The 16,033-nt window shown below is 43.2% G+C and overlaps 1 protein-coding gene across 1 annotated transcript in view; it reads left to right on the forward strand.

Annotated features, from left to right (window-relative positions):
• Positions 1–16,033, forward strand: part of igsf9bb (immunoglobulin superfamily, member 9Bb) — an 831,812-nt gene that overhangs the window by 808,694 nt on the left and 7,085 nt on the right. Inside the window, exon 19 of the mRNA XM_085967995.1 lies at positions 11,171–11,292. Coding sequence (XP_085824121.1) covers positions 11,171–11,292 — 122 coding nt within the window. The remainder of the gene's footprint in view (positions 1–11,170; positions 11,293–16,033) is intronic.

Genomic DNA, 16,033 nt, shown 5'->3' on the forward strand with positions numbered 1-16,033 from the left:
GGTCCCTTTTAATATGGAAATCGGGCTCCTAAGCCTATCTCATGGAGCCAGTGCTGCTCAGTAGCTCCTGGTGTATAGCCACCTTCTGTAGGCTGCACCCTCGAGATCTTCATCTCGGCCTTCTGCAGCAGGGCTAGGATGCAAGCTCTCCCTCCGACGAGCAGCTTCCTGAGCCGCCTTATGTCCGTACACTTGTGCACTAGTGCTGCGTAAGCCTCCGTGTGCAGACCCGGCTAGCCTAGCCTCTAAACCACACAGGGTGCCAGTCTCTGAGCTGACACTTGCTACGGTAAGGTCGAGTGGCAGTGTGTCTTCATCATAGCTATGGCCCGGTTCCAGCTCGTTGACCACTGGAGGCTCTACATGTGCTACACCTGAAAGGGAAGAGAGGAACAAGGGTTAACATTTGGTGTCGAGGGTAAGCTGAGACAGGTGAGTGGCTGCTGAAAGCAGCTGCAGAGCCTGTGAGCGTGAGGTTTCAGTGAGAAGGGAAAGAGGACAAGATGGCCAAGAACTCTGCAGGATGCATTCTCCAGTCTTGCCACCCCCAACGCCCCTGACGCGACCCATCCCCACGATCTCTACGATCTCTTCTTCGACTAGGGGAAAGGTGTGAATAGAGGTGCTCATGTTCTTGCCTGCTCCCTATTAATGCTTGCGAGCTTCTACTGCAAGAAAGAAGGGAGAATGTTCACTGTAGACTAGTGAGATGCTTTGAGGATATGCAGATCAATGTAAAATAGTGGTGTTGGTGTGTGAAGGGTGGCAGAGGAGTGAGGAAGTGAAGGCAGTAACAGTGAAGAGAGTAGTAGGTGTAGAGAGTGGTATTCAGAGCAGAAGGAGTGAAGTGCATTGCAGTGATTGGAGGAGAGTACTGGTAATCGGGGAGGAAAGGGTTGTGAGTGCTGGGGCTAAAGCTAATGCAGTGTTAAGCAGAGAGTAATGACAGATAAGAGTTAGGAGTCTTACCTTCGCAGCCTTTGTCAGGTCATTAAACTTTTTCTTGCATTGCAGCCAGGTTCACGGGGGTATGCTGCTGGCACTGATGCACACTGCCACCTCTACCCACTACTACCAAGCAGCTTATCCCAAGACCTTTACCGCCTGGTGAGACGAGGACATCTCTCCTCCTACCCACCATCTCCACCAACACTTCCATCAACATCTCCAGTGCAGCGTCCGAAAACTGGGGGGGCCTTCCATCTTCTCGTCCACCTGCCATTTCGGCAAGTTGAATTGAATATGTTTCCTGCAGTCGCAGTACACCCCCCTTTTAAGAGGTGCAGGATGCCTTTAAATGGCGTCAGAGATGCCTGATTTCCCGCCCCTCCCCACATTAGGCGAGCCACCCATCAAAGTGTTAGTCACGCTGGCAGCCCACCTTTTTTATGATACTGAGGAGCCCCCATCAATATGCTTCATAGATGCGCTCATGTGAGTGATGCACGCTGGCTGCGCAGTGCCAATTCTGGGCTTGAAAACAAGGCCCAGGCACATACCTACCCCGTGTCATTTATTCTAGCTCCATAAATCAGTGCCTTGATTATATATTATACATGACATAGTATAAAACAGTGTACCTTCTGACTCACCATGAGCAATGCCTTAAATGTTGCATCTAGTGCTCACGTTGTCCTTCAGACTTCAGACGTCATTGTCCTATGTGTAAATTTCTATGTCAAACAAGAGAAAGTATAAACAGAAAGTCAGCCGCACTTCTAATTGAGCTGAGTATCTGCCCAGTCCATTCAGCCTCTCTTTGCAAGGTCTTGTGGCCTTGAAGGACCACCAATTTCCCATAGCTACACCTCAGCAACAGAATAGTAAAACCCATTGACGTAAGAAAACTACTAGGCACTTGGTCTAAGCATTAAACAAAGCTTTAATCAACTGTTTTACAACATGGAGGTCTAGTTGTGTCCTTCACTAGTTCCTGTTAAGAATGTCCTGTGCAAGCTGGGCCTGTGCCTGAGTATTTATACTCTCCCTGGACAGTGCCACCCGCAGGCCGCTCAGTATTATTTCATAAGTCTTTCTTTCATGAATGACTGATTCATGTCACCCATGTTACATGGTATTGTGTTCCTGTTCTTCTAAAACAGCACATCCTCCAGCCTACCATGGGCAACGCTACAGGAAATCCACTCATCGGTACAAAATAAAAATCATGGGAAATCTGTTAGTCTGTATAAAAAAAATCATAGGAAATTTGCTAGCCTGAAATTTTAAAAAATCATGGTGAGATCTAGAGTAGCTTTGGACAGTTAACATCACTTTCCCTTTAAGTCTAATTTTTACCTCATTTTATTTTAATTCCTCGTCCCCATTTTGAAGTTATTTCTCCCCCTTCATCATTCCCCAATTAAAAAGGTTGGGTAGGGGACCTGTTCCTGGACCCTGAAAATGCTGCTCTCTAATAAGTCACTAGGAATGATAAAAGTGGAGTGCTTTCACTTTTGCCAGGGATATAGTTATTTGCCATTTTGATGTACACTCCCATGTGTGTGTTAGTGTACATAAACAGGTCTACAATAAAGCCATTTTATGCTCAGCAGGTTACAAAATGGACCAGTTTGGGCCAGAGTTAAATTGTGTGGAGCAGGCTGTGGAGAATTAGTTCATGGAGAAGTCACTGGGTTGGCATGACAGTTTAAACTTTGCCTTGACAGGGTTGTGCTGGAGGATTAAGAGCAGGACATGGAACTACCACGCACATGAAATAGCAGGTGCATTCCTCAGGCTTATCTCGCGTAACAGAGTAGCCTGGGAGCATCCTTGTATTACCTCTGAATGGTAACGCATGACTCCATCACTGCAAATATGGAAAATGATTTCTTTCCCCCCGCCGCCCCCCGTCACCGACATCCCTCACTTTGATGAGCACACACAAGTAGGTGAAAAGAGTGTTTTGGCTAAATTTTGCCCTGAAATGCTGTCTGTGAAAGAAACTTGGCCAGTATGTCTACCTTTGTTACCTTTGCTTTGAGTCATTTTGAGAGGACAGATATAATCATGGGCTTTAAGAATTAACCATCAAATAACTCCATAAACCTACAAACCGAGGTTTAAAAAGTGAGATGCTTGACTCAAGGTCGCCACTTCATTATTTGTCTGAACCTCTGAATGGAGCTTTTGGGCTGTTTGACCATTCTTCCTGACCCTATCCAAAAGTTATTAGTATTACAGCACCACTGTGTAAATTAAAATAAATGATCAGTTAATTGCAGTAGGATTACCAAAAGTTAGAAACAAAAGGGGAAAAATTCAGTATCGCCCCGTTTGGGGCGCCATTATCAACTGTGCGCAAAATTTAGCGCCTGGTGCTAATTATCGCCTCCGACAGCAAACTTGGCTTTTATCGCCCCTGGAGGTGATTGGAGCGCTAAATCAGGCGCTTCACACCTGTCTTAAGGCACAAAGGCCGAGGAGCGAGGCGCTACCTCAGAGCGCTGGTGGAGCAAGGAAGGGCAAATCAAAATGAACCTGCAAAGTGCTGCTCAGTACCCAAAACTCCTTCACACAGCGTTGAATCTCTCCAGAAGTCTCTCTCTCTCTCTCTGACTGCGTGGTGCAAAAATGTCACCGACAAAAAAAGGCAGGAAGTGGTCGCCTTTAAATAACGCTCCCCCAGTCCCTTCCTGACAGCAAAACGCTCCCCTCAACCTGTCGTTGCTAGCGGCAGGCGGTAAGGCAGGGGGCGCCACTCAATATCCGGTCCGGGGCGCTACCGGGGCGTTGCGCACTCGAATGATGTCACGATCTGCCAGCGCAGGAGATCATGGCGGTAGTGTTTAGCGCCGCTGCAAAATGTCTAGTTAATTTCGCGAGCGACGAAAACATCGCCGCGCCCGGGCGCAAGTTGCTTTGCGCCCCAATTGGCGCCCTCTTAAGGCGCTAACGGGAGACGCAAACAACTGAATTTTTCCCCCATAATGCAGTTGTGCCTCTGTCACTGATGACTTTTTACTTGGATAAATAAATACGAAATCTAAAAAGAACCATGAAAAATACAATTAGTTTGTGTAGCGGCAAGAGGGATGGTGACCTTATCTGCTCTGCAAGGTGAAGGTTGTTGGTGCTAGGAAATGGAACTCTTCCAATTTTTCAAACCTATACAAGCATCAAGCAACCCACATCAAAGATTGCATGGTCCAGATCCAGAACAGAACTGTCTCATCTCTGCCTTAAACTCAACTCAGAAGAGCATCTGTTGCACCAGAGCCATTTTTAACATTTCTTTGTATCTCTCTGCGAGACTACCAGTTTAATGCTAAATTATGGTCAGTTTGGTGCTGTTGGGTCATATTACACCAAGAACATGTTTGAGACCACTTAAGTGCCCTTCCAGCCATAAATATACAGCAACATAAAATAGGAGTCACCAAAGGAGACTTCCACTGTACATTGGGATCATACACATGCTTTTATACTCGTATATTCATATTTATACATTACACTTTAGCGAGGAGCTGTTCACCTCATTAGTCTTGATCAGATTCAAAACTAGGTCCTGTGGGTGTAAAGGCAATGTGCTGACTACCAACACCACCAGATAAATCCCCCTAAACGCTTTCCTTAAATAATAAATCACATACATTTTTCTGGACATGATTTTCTCATATTGAAACATTTCTGTTTCACTTGGTTGTAGACTTGATTTCTTCTTCAGTGACCAAAAATAGATATGACCTCTGAAGGTTTCAGTAACATCACAACTGGCCTATTTGCAGCAGGCATATGAAATGTACAATTTAAAATAATGGTCTCTGAGGGGGAGGTTTCCACTGGCTATATATAGAGAGAGCTTTAATGTGTCTTTTGACAGTTTGTTATAAATTGCAAACAACAGACATCTTCCTATAATATTTTCTATGCAAAATATACATTTTATTAAGTGTGCTGCACAGAAAATATTTAACATAAATGTATTTTACTTCTGTGTTGTATAAGTGCTCTATGTCCTGAATATATAAATATTTTGAATACACATATGTTACATCTCTACTATTGTACAATGTAGATGGACTCTTTACACCCTAATTATTTTGATTATTAATATTAGATCTGTATTTCATGATGCCTATTTTGATATGTTTAGAAATTACATACTAGTTTGAGGGAGGTCCACTCAATCTTAATAAAATAGATACAACTGGATTGCTGACAGTGTATAACCAATATTAAGTCATATGGAATCAGTAAGGTTCAATTTGCAAAGTGGCATCCATGATAAATGTTACCCAAGGGTGTTGTGCCTCATGTTGCTTTCTTAACTAATGTGTACAGCAGTGAGGAATTGCCACTGGAGGCTGATGCTATAGTAATTTAACTCCTTTCAGAATGCATTGAATTGCTTAACGCCAGTTGTTGAAGTTCCCAACTTTGCCTAGGATTATCAGGCTTATAAAGAAGGAGATATTAGCATCTGGGATGAAGCACTTCTGGGACTGAGCAAGGTCGAGGCAATTTTAACCTAATCCGCCCATGGGGAAACTGACGGGATTGGGTACAATGCTGGTTTTACACCCCGTCCTATTTTACGCTCACTTGAAAATGGAGAGTAATATTGGGCAGGGTGCAAAACGGGTGTTCCACCCAATCCCGCGGGTTTTCCCTCCTGGCGAATTAGGTTAAAATTACCCCTAAAAGTCTGGACTAAAGGCAATTAGAGCAACTTGTTTTGAATTTTCTTTCCCTCCCCCTCATTTCCCCCTCGTCCCCTCACATCCTGAAGGCGATGACTCACAATGGAGTTGGCCTCCACACTTGTTCTCTGGCACCTCATCTAAGTGGCCATCCTTCTAACCTAACCTGTCAGCATGTGAGAATCATAGCTGAGCCTGATCTCATCCTCGCCTGTTGTACTTTCCAACAGTTCTTACTGTGTAACAATCGGGAGTAGTTTGTTTCTTTTTCTCCATGACCCGGGGAACTGAGGCTAATTGTAGCATACCTGCCGCCACAGCAACTGAGATGCTAACTCAGTGCAAACCAGGGACCAAACCTGACATCTTTCTGGTCTGTATGTCTCCACACATTGACATCCAAAACAATTTGATTTCAGAATACATAATCATGATGCTGGTTCCGCCACACTACAATAATTGACTCCATTTCTGCTGCTAAAGTAGAACTATAATGAGGTAGGAATAAAGAATGGCGTAATAATAAAGGAGCCCCTAAAAAAAAGCAGTATTTTGAAAGCTGAAGTTTCTCATGCTAAAGCAATGTGTTGAAACATTTTTAATTGCCAAATTTATGTTTTTCTCATGTTTAATTAAAAAAAAGTCATAAATACAATTGATTGTCATGACGTCATCACTGGAAAAGTCCATTAAGCAGGAGATTGGCCGTATTTATCCAGGATTTATAACCTATGTTAGATTGTTAACGAGATTCATTTCAATTGTAAAAGTTTGAGCAAAGTAATATGGATTAACTTTGAGGCTGCCCCAATATATATGACCTAGACTGAAATGTCAGCAAAGACCTCATGAGTCCTACGATGAAACTGTCCCGTTAAATCTACCAATCTCTCAATGTTTGAGCAAAGGTCCCATCAAGAGCAACTGGTGAGAGCATGGGCTAGAAATTTATCTGGCCCACATTCGGGCCCAGAATTGAGGCTGTGCAGACAGCGCGGGCCCCAACCTGGAGGCCCAAGACCAGTCCGAAATTGGGCCTCGAGCCTCATTTCAATAACTTAGGCAAGCTGCCAGCACCTGTTATGCCCCCACGGGCAGCTTGCCCATTTGAAGAAGTTAATATCGGGCCACTCGCCTCGCACACAGTGAAGGTAATGCTTCACAAACTGTGTATTGTAAATGATCTCCATTCACTTACCATTTATTGCTTCACAATTTTTTTTTCTTCCTCTTTAGGTCCTTCCACAGCACTCAGCATTCCCTGCTGAGAGGCAGGGCTGGCAAACTGCATCCAGGTATCTGCCCATGTGGCTCTGTAACTGCCCACTAGGTGAGGTGCTCACGATTGGCTCGTGGTGACACCCTACCTATAAAGAAGCACTTCAGTGGTGCCCCTCTCCCCCCCACCACCCCTCACCCAATAACAGCTCAACCAAGTTTGTGAGCTTGTGTAAAAAATTGTGACAGTAAACCCACATCCAACTACTCAATGACACAGTTTGTTGGTACATCAATCTCCTAATCTGAGGGGCCTTGATCATTTAGCCTTGTTATGGATGTCCATATCGGCTAAACAATTTCTCCTAATGAGCTGTCCAACCGGCATATCAATACCATGAAGTCGACAGGTTATCTGGGGAAGCTTGGCAAAATGTACCATAAATTTCAAAGTCATCTTAGGAGTCTGCATGGTGTTCCAATAAAGATGTCGGAAGATTGTAAAAAATAAAATTAAGATATCCATTCCCAGGGCTCATTTTCTCGTAGTCTGATAAAAATATATGTAGAAAAAAATGGGAACTTAACGTAACAGTCAAAAATCTAAACTTAGTTCTTCCTGTTGAACCGCCAATGCTTCCACTGAGGCCTGTTCACATTTATTTTGGCATTCCCAGCAGAACACTCCTGGAAGTATTAGCTAAGGAATGCATCTGAAGCAAAGAAACACATTTTCTTTTATGCAATCTTTTAAAATTCAGTCTGACCTTCTGACTAAGAAAGGCGACCAAGAATTTGTTCTAATAATCAATGTTTTCATTATCTGAAGTCAGCGCTAACAGTGTGGAGATTATTGTAGAGACATAATGTAGAGGGGGAAATTTTAATGTAACTCACCGATCAGGTAACCTACGGGATCGAGTACACGCTACCCAATGTTACTCTCCATTGATTTTGATTCTATTCTATATCCAACACAAAATGAGGCCATGGTCCGCGGGGGCCTCTTCACCGCTGGAACTGTTGGCCGGCCAGCGGGTCACGACGATTTGTCACCCAAAAGTCAAAATCGACCCCAGTTTCTCTCCATAACTGGAGGCCATAAATTTAAGATAGTCACTACTAAATCCAATAGGGAATTCAGGAGACACTTCTTTACCCAGAGAGTGGTGAGAATGTGGAGTAGTTGAGGCGACTAGCATAGATGCATTTAAGGAAAAGCTAGATAAGTGCATGATGGAGAAAGGAATAGAAAGATATGCTGATAGGGTTAGATGAAGTAGGGTGAGAGGAGGCTTGTGTGGAGCATAAAAACACCGGCATGGACCAGTTGGACCGATTGGCCTGTTTCTGTGCTGTAAATTCTATGCAATTCCCTGTAATGGGAGTTACTCAGTGTTAAAACTCATGAGCAGGAGCCCAAAAGCCTGCCACTCCATGGTATCACACAACTGTGTGTGAAGTTAATCCCACCATAAGTAATTCCGCACTATATCATTAATTATAAATTTAGATGATGACATCCTTTATAGTAACTCCCTCCCTAGCAGCACTGTGGGAGTACCTTCACCTCACAGACTGCAGTGGTTCAAGAAGTCAGTTCACCACCACCTTGTCAAGGGCAATTAGGAATGGGCAATAAATGCTGGCTTTGCCAGCGACGCCCATATCCCATGAACAAATTAAAAAAAACACTCTAGTTGAGCAGGAAACTTAGCGAACACAAAGGAAATATATTTAATAAATTTACTGGTTAATCTTCCATGGTGCAGCAGACAGGAAGTCAAGACCAAGCAGAGTGTTCAGGTCAAGTAGGGCTAAAGGGCGTGGAGATAACTGGACCAAGGACCAAGGCAGGAGCAAGAGAGGGGGAGGAGGCAAATGGGAGGGGGAGGAGGGAAGGGGAATGAAGCGGGCAAAAAACTGCTCAGTGAGAGAAGGTACAGGTGGCCAAAATGATAGTTAGTGGAAAAGGTACGGGTGGGTTATCACAAAATGATAGTACCAGGGATTCATATCAACACGAATTATGGTCAGTGGGGAGGGGGAAGTCACGGGGGGTTGTTAGATCTCCAAAATGATGCTCTGTGTTGTGGGGGGAAGAGTAAGCATTGGGTCATCATATGAGTGCCCCACAGGGGAATTGGAATCCTTCTGTGTTATCCAGTAGTTTCATAGATGAACTGCAAAGTTGGCTGACAAGTTAATATTATTGCGGCAGCTTTGGGTACAGAACTAAAGTTAGCGTGATGGCAGTTTATCATTGTTAATGCCGGTCTCAGCACCACTTACAGTCACTGCATTAATTGCAGGTCATTTAAAATGAACAAAATAAGGGGCAGATGAAATGGAATGTTGTAACCCAGCTACCATTTTTATATATATTTAATTGATAAATGCCAAATAGAGACTGAAACCTTTTCTGAGTTTAGTGTTTGTAACAACAATGATATGAAATAGTTCCAGGTAAGACGTAGTCTAGTTTGGTGGTAATGTTGGGGTTTCCCAACACTGTTGCTTCCATTCCATTCCCTGTGAGCCAGACTCCTCGCCTGTCAACCTGTTGCTTTAAATGACGTCACTGTTCCCTGCATTTAATTTTTAGTCTTAACAGAATTGTACCGTTCTGACATCTGTGAAGGACTGAAACTACCAGAGCTCAACTTCATTAAAGTTTTTGATCAATTTCCACTGCTTTCTTTGGCCCAGCCCCATACCAACGACTTCAAATATACATAATCAGTCGATGACTTGTCATGTCTCTTGAGTTGTAGGATCTGGGTTTACGGCTTTTTTTTGCTACATGATGAGTTACCTGATCTCAGCGAGAGGAAAGGAAAGAGAAAATAAAGAAAAAAATGCACCCGAGGGGTTCCTAGCATCTGACTCAAGAGCAGCAAGGGCAGAGGGGTAACAGCAGGACATCAACCTAGCCTCTCATTTGAGCGAATGGTTTGTGGCGTAGGAATACTTTTAAAACAAAAAAAGAGGCAAAAGAATATTGGGATGTAAAGAAAGTACATAACTGGGGAACAGAGTTTCCATGAAAGAAACCATTGCGTTGATTCATAGCATATAACCAGCAGTGCCCCATCGTTAGTCTGTTTCAACAGTTTTTATCATGTCGAGTTCGCCAAAGAATGTTTGGAATGAAAGAATTTTTAAAAATGGGATAGAAAAACTGGATCTTATTGCGCCCGTTATAGGAGCAAAAAACGACCAGAACATTTCGCAGGATCAGTGTCCGCAACCCACGGAGATCTGAAAGATGTCCAACCCAAAAATTGGTCGGGCCATTACCCGGATGTCCCTTGGAGCTACCTAAAATAGGCGCTAGATCCGCCATTGACACATGTAAGGAACTTAACGCCTGTTTTCAGCCCCAATACAGGAAATGGTTGCCGATAAGCGGAGCAGGTGCGGACCTATCCCATTCTAGGCAGAGTGCTCGCCCAGCGCCACCCTATTTGCGATTACCCCTCTCCCATTACCGCTATCCCCCTCCCCCCATTTCGGGACTTACCTTCAGGCTGTTGCCATGGAGGCAAAATAGGCGAGCTGAATGTGGAAGCACAACAGGTGTTGGCAGCTCACCCAAATTAAGCGAACAAGGTCCGAGGCCCAATTTCAGGAGAGCCACAGGCCTCACAGTTGGGGCGCACGGTCCATGCACCCGAAAATGGGCCATAATGATTTTCTACCCCTCATGCTCTTTCCTGTTTAGGGAGAACCAGCATCTGACTGAGTGGCACAGTGAGTTGGACTCCAACTTGCCATGCTGTGGCCAGGTAGAGGTTGAGGTTTGCCTTTGCAGTTCCCTACATGGTGACTCCTAGATCTGATTTTTTTGTTCTGGTAAAACACCCATCAGAAGACAGGCACTTTCGCATGAGGATGGAGCAATAATCACCCAAACACTTCCCTACACTACCAAGTGATTGGTCATAGATAGGCACTGCCAAGTCCTGGGAGTGCATCATCCGACTGCTCTTTTTGGGTAGGATGGTCAACCAGACCTAAGGAGATGAAGAGGGAGGAAAGTGAGAAAATAGAATACTTTAAAAACCTGTCTGAGTTCAGGTAATGTGGCTTGGATGTGGAATAATTTTAAAATTGGTTCTACTTGATTGAATATCTTAGGCCTCGTCTGTCCAACCACAGATACTGTAGTTAACATATTACAAGGAATAGATGGTTTACTCTAGCAAGCTATTGTCCAATGATAGTAGACAATTGCAAGTCAGACTGACTAACTGTTAAAGTTGAATTTTTCCCCATCCCCTTTTCTGTTTCTCTTGATCCCACAGGAGGCCTCCAGATACACATGGTGCGGCTGCTGTACCTGAGAGTTTCGAAGTACTGAGATATCAGCGTGTGCGAAAGCCCAAGAAGGCAACCCTGCTCACTTCAAAGGCACGGCGAAAGAACAGTGAGTGACATGCTGAGCAGAAATAGGGCTGAGCGGCAGATAACTTTGAAGAAGATCTGAGTATGAATGAGTAATGCATTCAGACCTTGCCACCAAGCTCTTCCTTAGATAAACTTTAAGAGTCTGTTTTGTATCTTTAGGATGGCACAGACATCAGATACGTATTTTCAATATCAACATTGGAACACTTAAGACATTCGTGTAACATTCCTCTATCCACTATTATAACCTATTGACTAACCCAATTATTGTCATTAGGTTAGTGCCGCAGTTGAAAGAGAAGGCAGAGAATTCTCTTGCAAATGTATTAGGTGTACATATAATAAATATCTCAAACTGTCATTCCTAGGCCTTAGTTCCTATTGTTTTAACTACTATCACAGCCCAAGGAATAATGACAAGATTTATATAAACATGAAGGGTTTATAAATCTGATTTTTTGGTATTTTTACTAAAATATACCTTTTGTGGTCAGTTTGATAGGTTCTACACAGGTATGACTTGCCTTCATCTGATGAAAAACTCTGCTGAATTCATTGTGGAATAAGGCTATCTGATGGAGAATTGGGCTAACTTTTACTTCAGAACAAAATCTAAGAAAGCATCAAGCAAGCCACATTAAAGTCAAATCTGACCTAGTCAACCATCCTTTACTCTTAGGAAACATGATCTCACAAAGTAGTCCATTTTAAGTAGGAAAGATTGTCTGGATTTGGTTCAGAGCTAGAATAGGTAGTGGACAAAATGTAATAGAAAGGTTCTACACTGGTACAAGCATCTTCTATCCAACTTTGTACATCAATAGCTCTTGCATAGCTTACATAAAATAGAGTACCTATTGAGTAGTTTGGATGTATCTACAACACTATGGGGTGGATTTTCACCAGCTCTGCTGGACAGGAATGGTACGGTATCACGCTGAAAATCATGGCACATCACTGACTAACACATTCTTGTTAATGTTATAGCAGCTACCATTTTGGTATGGTCTTTGATATGGGTGGCCCACACACCCACCAGAAACAGATGGGTGCCTCATCAGCCCGTGCAAACTGGGGTTCTTTGACATCAATAGGACCACCATGCATGTTCTGGCTGTTGGTACTTGGCACTGAGCAGCCATTACCAGTAGCCTTTAAAGGGACCACTGCAGGGTGCACAGGAAAAGGTCATAAAAAAGGTTTGTCTGTCAATGATTTCTGTGGGGGTCATGAGGAGCATTAACGTTCCTCGTGGTCCCACGAAAATGAATCCCTGTGATGCCCAATCCTCCGCAACCTAGGATGGCTTGCCCCCTCACCACCTCCCCCCACCCCACTTTAATTTACCTGGACATCCTGGTATCCACGATTGAGGCACTGAATTTCCGGGCCCCTCCGATCAGCTCCTGCATTTTGAGCAGCTCCATGGGGGGATGGTAATGAGTCCCAACTCCTGACCGTAAATTTATCACACCTCTTCCTGGTGAGATTGGGCGGTGCTGATGTCTGCCTAAAACAAACATTGGACCCTTTCAGGAGACTTTTTATAAAATATATTAAAAATTCTTTTCGCAAAATACTAGTTTTTTCTTCCTGTGGTTCTCTTTCTGCCCTCTTGGTCAGAGATTTTTGAATGAGGCAGAGAGGCCTATAGTGGGCCAAAAAATACTTTTAAATGGAAGGAAATCAAGTAAATATGTATTGTAAAAACTTGCAGTAAAATCTGTAGCAAAGCGGCTGCTGTAATTATGGGCTACTTCTAACGTCCAGCATCATGCAGTTCAGCTGAGTTTTCAGTCCAAGGCAACAGTTGTACTACCAATTTTGGATCAATTTGAAGCAGTTTTGGGTGCACATGGAATTAGCAGTGTAACTTCAGTGTCAGACCCCAATGTGACACCCTGTGGAACTTACTGACGAAGATCTCCTGATACCATCAGGGCTCCTAACATTCTAAACTTAATGGCCCAGATTTTGCGGTCAGCAGCGAAGGAATGGCGCTCGCCGTTGACCTCGAAAAAAAGCTGCCCACAAAGATTTAGCGGGCTCCAGAGCACAGATTTCCTCTATTCCGATGTCTGTTTGAAATTGACGCCTTCTACAGGCGATCTGTGGCATCTAGCAACAGGGCAGGCAGCAGGCAGGCTGAGAAGCCAATCAGATTGAAGAATTCTCACAGACAGCAAAGCAGAAAGTAAAAAGCAGGGACTATAAATCACATTTAAATCATTGTACAGAAAGCGAAATAAAGATTGGGACATACACATGGGGTTAAGGGAAATACGTAAATATCAGAACATAAACTTAAAAAGAAGATTTTTCTGTTCTGAGGGAATGAGACTCCACACTTGTAAAATTAGTTTATCATAGCCAGAGAGGTTGTTCAGCAGTAATTATGGCTTAGTATGCCATTAAAAACTCAGTTAATCCTGATTGAACAAAGCTTAACATTTTCATTGGTCCTTACAGCGAGAATAGTGGGTAAATAGTTGAAGTTCACAACAAATCAGTGATTTCTATTTTGAGTCCATCTGCGAAGACTGCAATAGCGCACCCAGTGGAGGAACAGGGTATCACGGACAGTAACTTCCAGATTTCCGTGTTTAACTGCACATTTGCAGAGGCCAGAAGTTGCTGTCAGTTTTACATAGTAGTGACGGCGCGCACTACCAGCCTCACCATCATTACTACTGCAAATTCCGAGCCATTAGGTTCACCAATACTTTGGTAGCCTGAGACTGTCTGGTTATATAGATTTCAACCCAAAGCTCAAGGAATAGAGAAATTCAGACTTCAAATCATAATTAAGCAAATGAATCCCAATTTTGATTCTTTTAACTTATGCAACTGAGATGTAGGGTTCTGTGATAAGAAAGGCATAAGTATTGTCAAATAAATTGTATTTTTTCACTTAATTCCTCACTGCTTCCCTCCACCATGCAGCTTTCAGCATTTCATCTAATTGTTGGCTTCATTTCGGATGCTTAATTCTATTTTATGTGACTAATATATTCCTCAGAGTCTGTTCTGTTTTCTTTTCCTCCTGCAGTTGTCCCCTCTGACACACCACTTTCCTAAAGGCAGCAACTCATGTCAGGGTTTGACTTTGCAAGTGATGACAGCCCTTCAATACTTCGCTCAAGTGGCTATTTTCATACATGAACCTAGACACTGAGCATCAGGAGGTGATTTAAATGTGTGGGCTATCACAAGTCTACAATCCCGTCCTCACCTATAACCAGAGAAATTTACAGCACTGACAGAGAGCATTCGACCCATCGTCTCTGTGCCAGCCCTTTGCTGCAGAAATCCAAAACTAATCCCACAACTCTTGCTCCCTGTGGACCTATTTTTTCCTCTAATTCAAATGTTTGTCTACTCTTCCCTTAAAAGATGTAATTGGCTCTGCCACAACTATTCCCTGTGGCAAAGCATTCCATGCTCTAACAACTCTATTATAAAAAGAATACACCTAATCGCTCTCTTTATTCTCTTAGTGGTAATTTTAAATTAATGACCCATCTTTACTGACTCCCCAACCAGAAGAAATAGTCTTTCCTAGTCACTCTATCAAAGTCCGTAATCATTTTAAAAACCTCTATTAAATCTGCTCTTAAGACGCCTCTGCTCCAGTGGAAATAGTTCCAGCATCTCAAGTCTCTCCTCATAACAAGAATTTCTCCTCTGCCGTCATCCTGGTGAATTTACTATAATCTCCGAGTAATGCATGTAAACTTCCAGAAAAGGTCACTGGATATGAACCATCAGGAAAACCCTGGCCATTTTCCTCTCCCAAACTGAAGATGCTGAGATCTATATCACTACCTTCCTTGACTGATGTCAGAACAGGCTTTAAGCCAAGGACCAGTGCCACGTAATGAGCCATCAAGTAAAACCTGTTCTCAAGCAGGCAAGTAATAATGATTCTCTAAATCCAGAATCATGGAATAGAATCATAGAAGTTTTACGGCACAGAAGGAGGTATTTGTGCTGGCCAAAAAAGAGCTATCCAGCCTACTCCCACTTTCCAGCTCTTGGGCCGTAGCCTTGTAGGTTACGGCACTTCAAGTGCCTATCCAAGTACTTTTTAGATGCGATGAGGGTTCCTACCTCTTCCACCCTTTCAGGCAGTGAGTTCCAGACCCCCACCACCCTCTGAGTGGAAAATATTCTCCTCAACTCCCCTCTAATCTTTCTACCAATTACTTTAAATCTATGCCCCCTGGTTATTGACCACTCTGCTAAGGGGAAATAGGTCCTTTCTGTCCACTCTATCTAGGCCTCTCATAATTTTATACACCTCAATAAGGTCTCCCCCTCAGCCTCCTCTGTTCCAGAGAAAACAACCCCAGCCTATCCAATCTTTCCTAGTAGCTAAAATTCTCCAGTCCTGGTAACATCCTCATCAATCTCCTTTGTACTCTCTCTAGTGCAATCATGTCTTTCCTGTAATGTGGTGACCAGAACTGTACGCAGTACTCTAGCTGCGCCCTAACTAGTGTTTCATACAGTTCATTTATTAGATTTCAGAGAGAACAAGGTCTTTTTTGTAAAGGCAGAAATGAGAACAATTGAAATGATACACAAAACTAATTGCTGTTGGAAAGTAAAAAGGTTGACTTTTGAAAGCTATCTTTTTTTGAAACCAATGAGCCGCCTGAATTAACTGGAAGAATTTCAAAATAAATTTGACATAGTCAACTGTGAATACATGTAAATACAATATACTGCTTGCAATAAATTTGCTTGGCTTTGTATTC

This window comes from Somniosus microcephalus, chromosome 26 (genome assembly GCF_052327205.1).
Source record: "Somniosus microcephalus isolate GS21.2 chromosome 26, FLI_Smic_1.0, whole genome shotgun sequence".
Classification (NCBI taxonomy): Eukaryota; Metazoa; Chordata; class Chondrichthyes; order Squaliformes; family Somniosidae; genus Somniosus; species Somniosus microcephalus.